This window comes from Triticum dicoccoides, chromosome 7A (genome assembly GCF_002162155.2).
Source record: "Triticum dicoccoides isolate Atlit2015 ecotype Zavitan chromosome 7A, WEW_v2.0, whole genome shotgun sequence".
NCBI lineage: Eukaryota > Viridiplantae > Streptophyta > Magnoliopsida > Poales > Poaceae > Triticum > Triticum dicoccoides.
The window spans coordinates 96,102,215-96,108,143 of NC_041392.1; the positions used below are offsets into that span (position 1 = coordinate 96,102,215).

A 5,929-nucleotide genomic window follows, 5' to 3' on the forward strand; every position below is an offset into this window, starting at 1 on the left:
GCCCGACGAGGAAGGCTCTGATGCCCGCCACGGCCTGCCGTAATTCCAGGATTGCGGCCGTCATCTGCTCCAGGGTGAGGACGAGGGAGGACGGCGCCGTGGCTGAGGCGCCCTCGCTGGCAGAGGGTGCAATCGCCCCTGAGTACGCCAGCACGCCCAATGCCAGCGCGCCTGCTGTGTGGGGTAGCAACGCCACTGAAGACGCTGGTGGCGGCGGGTAGGTGTGCGGCGGCGGCGGGTGGGAAGAACTCAATGGAGGGCTGGACATGATCAAATCCGAAAAAACTGATACCAAATTATTATGGTGCTCCTAGAAGGAGGGTGCAAGAGGGCCGGCCGGGGGCCTCTTTGCCCACGGCCGGGCAAGAGGGAAGGGATTTTCTTTTTAATTCTTGCTTGATTAGATTAATACATCTCCTCCTCTTATATAAAGAGGTTTACTTGACTCCTCAGTAAGGCTTACTTGACCCCTAAACAAGCGACCCTTATCTTTATTTAACACTAAGACTAACGGGCTATACCGCCAGCCCATGCCCATTAGGCCCATTACGTACTAGTTTTGCTCTGTCATTGTTGTTTGTTTCATGTCGACCCGATTGTGTTGTGCCTATATGTGTTCCTTATGCGGTTACCGTTATGGCAATGCGCCTAATTTGTGTGTATGGCATGCAAACTGATTGATGTGTTGTGAATGTGCCGGTGTCAGAAACTGAACTTGCTAGCTTGGTAAGAATTGTTTCATATTTCTGTAACTCTCTCATATTGCGGCACCATTTCAAGCCAAGTTTATTTGTATGATGCAATGAAAACCTCAATATAGATTGTTGCGTTCCCATAAGGAGGCGTCAGGGCGCAGCAAAGCCCCCAAAACGTTTCTAGTCTGTTTGCACGGGCGCTGCATGATACAGGATTGGCGTCAAGCAACTCCTATGATCCGAATATGGCAAAGCCCTCTTCGATCCACCCGGCGTCACGATCTGATGTTCACATTGATGCGAATGAAGCAGACGGCAAGTCGAGGGAAACAAAATACTCCCTCCATTCCTAAATATATATAAGCCTTTTTAGAGATTCAACTACAGATTACATACGGAGCAAAATGAGTGAATTTAGACTCTAAAGTACATTCATATACATCCGTGGTGAAATCTCAAAAAGGGCTTGTATTTAGAAACAAAGGGAGTATTTGCACCCGCAGAAAAAAAGGGAGTATTTGCGACCTGGATTGGACCCTTGCCAGCATACGAGTTGCTGAAACCACGTAAGCACACCCAACCACAGCAACGGTGGCTACACAACACAACACAACGGTCCCACTCCAACGTTGAATGAGCAAGGCACTCGATTACGTTCCAAACCACAATCCAAGGCGTCACAATTACAGAATAAATAGCAGGTCCGTCCTCCTTTCTCTTTCTACACACAAAAAATAATTTCGCAACGGTCGCTCTCCTGGGCAGGGAGACAGACATACAGTGGACACAAGCACACACCACCAGACGAATTTATATGCCCCTGGGCCCTCTCACCGGATGCAAGTCGGCAAGGTGAAGCCGTGGCAAACGAAGAAGAGGGCGATGTATACTATTACAAGGAGGAGGAGTATCAACGCGGCCCTGCAGGAAAGAAAAAGGAGGAAATATATGAGATGCTTAATTTTTGCCGACAAGAGGTTGAAAAGGCAGCCGACTAAAGAGAACATCAGTTGGTTTAGGTAGCCACCCTTGGTAGATAAATACAAGTCTCTGTTAGGTCATGTAAACTGCGCAAGCAAGCTGCTTGGCACAGAAAAAACAGAGCAGCTTCAGACTAAACCTACACTTCAAGTTCATATAGCACATGGCTTCAAGTATATTGAGAGATGATTCATAACATACAGTGTATACAACATGTTCCATATCAGGGTAATCTACTTATTCACATACAGCAATTTCCAGTCTTTGTGCCCACCAGAAGATAACCTATGTCAGAATCTACGCTGCTCACTTTGTTATTGACAAAACTAACAAGTACTGATGTACATACAGGGGCCAGTCTATGTTGCACTCAAAATACTGCCACAAAGTCGCATTCACTAATCCTGAATAAAACCCTGTCAGAAAGTGCTTACTGCACAAATGTTACGAGTGCGACAAAACTGCAGCTTTCACTTCGCATAGATTGAAGTGAATATGAGGACAACTGGGGAAAAGTTTATGGTGGGTGCAAGAGATTGGCGCAGAGAAGTTCATTAACCAAGCACAGTAACTCATGGAATGAAAAATGAGTGTAAAAAATTAATAGGAGAGGACTACATACGTGAGTTTGACATTTCTCCACCAAGTTGTGCTTCTGTAGCGGCGAGCCTGTCTTTTGAATCGAACTGTATTCCCTTGCATAGTTGTAGTCTTGTCCACCAATAGGTCTAAACGGTCACCTCTTTCAAGGACTTTATCAATATTATCAATCATAACACTCCTAACCTGCAAGAGAATAATGAAGAGTAGGTATCATTCTGAACTGACAAATCTATCGGGTAACATGCATCTGACACGGAAGCAATGCAAGTCTGACAACTAGCAATTTAAACAAAATGCCAGTTCAAGTACACAACAGACCACTGCATGTTTACTAGATTTAAGAATGCCAGCATGAGCTCAATTAACTTCTAGAACATAAGCTTTTCAATATTATACTCCAGGAAACACCTGCATATTGGCCAAAATATATCTATGGTGTTCACAAAATAAAACTGAAAAAGAAGGCTATACCTGACTGATTTCGCCTCTCATACGGTTGATTTGATCTGCACTAGGGTCATTTGAATAGTAGTCCATTTGCTGACTGAGAACCCTTGAGAATTCGTCATTCATTGCATAAGCAAGAGCTGTCAGCGCAGCACGGCCATATGTCTTAACAAACTTTCCATGGATATCCTCGAGGAAAGCAAATGGGATACGCCCTACAACAAAAATTAGCTCAGAAGGAGATTGCTACGTGATGCATATCACAAGAGGGACATAGTAAGCCGCAGAGATAAAATCTACAGGTGTGAACCTTTAGACATCAGTCAATGCTTAATGTGATAGATTTGGTTAGCACATAATAAACTCAATTTGGTACAGGGGATTTGACAGATTGCTGTTAGCAAAGAGCTCGACAGTATACCATGCGGCCAAGCAGAGCCAACTTAGCTTAAATACCTCTGATTGAACATCAAACAATCATCACCATCCGCACCAAACTCCATATACTACAAGGAATAGACTACGAATTACAGCAGAGTATTGCCAAAATCGCACAATTTTCCAGACTAGATGCTTACTTTCTTAGGCTCGATAATAATGTGCAATTCGAGGTGGCAGATTTTAAAAAGATGAGACAGCTAGAGTTAGCTAAACGATAAACACTAGCAGCACTTTCACAGCATCTAATGCGTTTGACCTCAAGGTCAAAATCCAGGCGGGCAGCCTGGACTCCATGTATCCTCGAACGGACGGCAATTGGCGAGCCCTGAATCAATCCGAACAATTTGCCCCGTTTGACCCGATCTAGCAATCCCCCAAAACAGGCCTGCAACGACTGGAGCAGCAGCAGCAGACAGAGACCGGGGACGCGCGTACTGACAAACCCCAGCACAGCACAGCACATTAAATTCCCCCGGATCTCCGATATTCCCCCGCTGACGAAACCAAAACCCCAGAGAGATTCGAAATTCCCTCCGCCCCAGCCGCTTCCTTCGACTAATAAAGAAAAAAAACAGAGCCGCGGCGCTCCGGCGAGCAGATGGGGGAGAGATAGGAGGGAGGGGTGGGGCGGGGCTTACGTCCGGCGGCGTCGTCGGCCATGCAGAGGGCGGTGATGCCGTCGGTGCGCTTGGCGTGGAAGACGTAGCGGTCCTGGGTGTAGGAGACGTGGCTGTCGGCGCCGCCGCCGGGGAGGCGCTCGAGGACCTGGCGCGCGACGGCGCCCGCGTTGGTCGCCGCCGCGCTGTGCTCCGCCAGCACCGTCGCGCCCCGCGCCACCACCGCGTACAGGATCGGCATCCCGCCGCTCCTCCTCCCGCCTCTGCCGTGTGGACTCTGCTCTTCTTTCTTTCTTTCCTCGGGGGCAGGGGGAGGAGAAAGGGGAGGGAGGGAGGGAGGGGAGACGGGGTATGTAGGTAGGCAGGAGTAGGAGTAGGATGATCTGGCAGCAGCGAGGGACAGCTCGGGTTGGGTGGAGCCGTTGTTTAATTGGCCGCGGGGCCCGGTGAGCCGACGTGAGCTGTTGCGGTTGGGCGCGGCCTCGGCTCGCTGGCCGCCCCGGGTTCGCTGGGCTGGGGCTTGGGGAACGTAGTCCGGCTCGGGCCCGTTCCTGTCCTTGGGATTTAGTATTTTTTTTTGAGAAATGACCTTGGGAATTCTCCAACGTGCTCTGCACTCTGGCACGCGTGAAAAAACCACAAAATTGGCCCTTAGGCCAAAGTTCAGCGCAAAATGACCTCGTTTTTAAAATATTTCACAAAATGGCCCTACCTGCATGACGCTCGTGCCCGGAGCGCCATGCTAAATTACATAACGCCCCGGTCAAGGACTCCATACACGTCAGCGCTGACCACCACGTCGGCCTGGCCTTGGGTGCATGACGCCGCGGCCCAGGGCGCCATGCTCTGTAGCACGACGCCCCGCCCTTGGGTGCCATACCCCTTCACTTATCCCTGCCCGCATCCTCTCCTCTCTGCTTCGTTCTTCCCTCCTCTCTGTTTCTTTCCCCCACCATGGCGCCCCTCAATTCACGCCTCCCTCTCCCCACTCAAGTGCTGTGGATCTGAGCCAAAAATCGGTGGATCTGGTTGTCCTTCCAATCCCGAAGGTATTCTCCTCCCTTTCCCCTCTTTCTATTGGTTTGATTTGGGTGAAACCCTGGTTCATCCTTTTCTTGAAATTATCATTGGATTTTAGTGTGATAATGTAGGCATTAGTGTGATTTAGGATATGTATGGCTTAGGATATGTATGATATAGAATAATGAAAGTGCTATGAATTTGGTTAGGATATGTACGCACATATATGGTGTATGGAAGAATTAGTGTAAAATTAGGAAGGCGGATGGATGGATATTTGCAATTATTGCAAATATATGGTGTATGATACTGTAGAAAATTATATGCACATATATTGTGTATGGAAGAAGAATTAGTGTAGAAATTTTGCACATGTATGTATGTTTTTGCACTAGTGTGAATATTTGCAAATGTCAACGGGGCTTAGCATATACATTTGTAATTTGCATGATGGCTTCTCTTATCCATCCATCGTACGATCAATTGCATTGTGGACGGTTCATGGCAGATGAAGGAAGGGTTTTTGATCGGCTTCACCTGAGGTCCGATTCGGTTCAGTTCATCATACGCTCGCCCCTGCTGTCTTTTGAGTTGCTATTATGTGTATGCATGATGATTAATAAGGCCCCACTATGATATCGAACTACGATATTATATAGATTGTGAATATATTATCATACAGTAGTATCATATCGAACTACGATATTATAGATTGTGAATACAGTACTAGTACTTTATAAATGCGTGGTGTCATGGGAGCAAGTCTGACAGTAAGAATAGGGGGTACGTAGGAGGAGGCAAGGCCCTAGCTACGGCAAGGTTGTGCACGCAAGATTTACGAGTTCAGGCCCTTCTCGGAGGAAGTAATAACCCTACGTCTCGGTGCCCCGAGGCTTTATCGACTGGATTATGCGTGAGAGTTACAGGGGTGCGAACCCTTGTGCCAGAGGAGGGGGTGGCTTATATAGAGTGCGCCAGGGCCCTCCAGCCCTCAGTTACACAGGGTTCAATGTATGTTTAAGGCAGGGGTGTTACTGGTAATGCTAGCAATAAATGACTATAATGATCTTTAAGACTACGGAGTGAATGCCTGACCGTTGCCATCCTGGGGTGGCTTTAGATCTT

The 5,929-nt window shown here is 47.8% G+C and overlaps 1 protein-coding gene across 1 annotated transcript; it reads right to left on the minus strand.

Moving 5' to 3' along the window:
• Positions 1-1,202: 1,202 nt before the first annotated feature.
• LOC119328997 (vesicle-associated membrane protein 711-like) lies at positions 1,203-4,106 on the minus strand. The gene is made up of 4 exons (XM_037601976.1): positions 3,806-4,106; positions 2,751-2,941; positions 2,299-2,462; positions 1,203-1,616 (listed from the first exon to the last, which is right to left on the minus strand). The coding sequence occupies exons 1-4, from the start codon at positions 4,023-4,025 to the stop codon at positions 1,526-1,528; spliced, it is 666 nt and encodes a 221-aa protein (XP_037457873.1). The 5' UTR covers positions 4,026-4,106; the 3' UTR covers positions 1,203-1,525.
• Positions 4,107-5,929: the final 1,823 nt, after the last annotated feature.

Bases quoted from the DNA above. Each gene is read 5' to 3' on its own strand.
- LOC119328997 (XM_037601976.1), bottom strand. From the start codon at position 4,025: ATGCCGATCCTGTACGCGGTGGTGGCGCGGGGCGCGACGGTGCTGGCG. The intron at 2,942-3,805 runs GTAAGCCCCGCC...TTTTTGTTGTAG, and splicing joins GGCCGACGACGCCGCCGGAC to GGCGTATCCCATTTGCTTTC. The intron at 1,617-2,298 runs GTATGTAGTCCT...TCTTTCCTGCAG, and splicing joins TGGAGAAATGTCAAACTCAC to GGCCGCGTTGATACTCCTCC.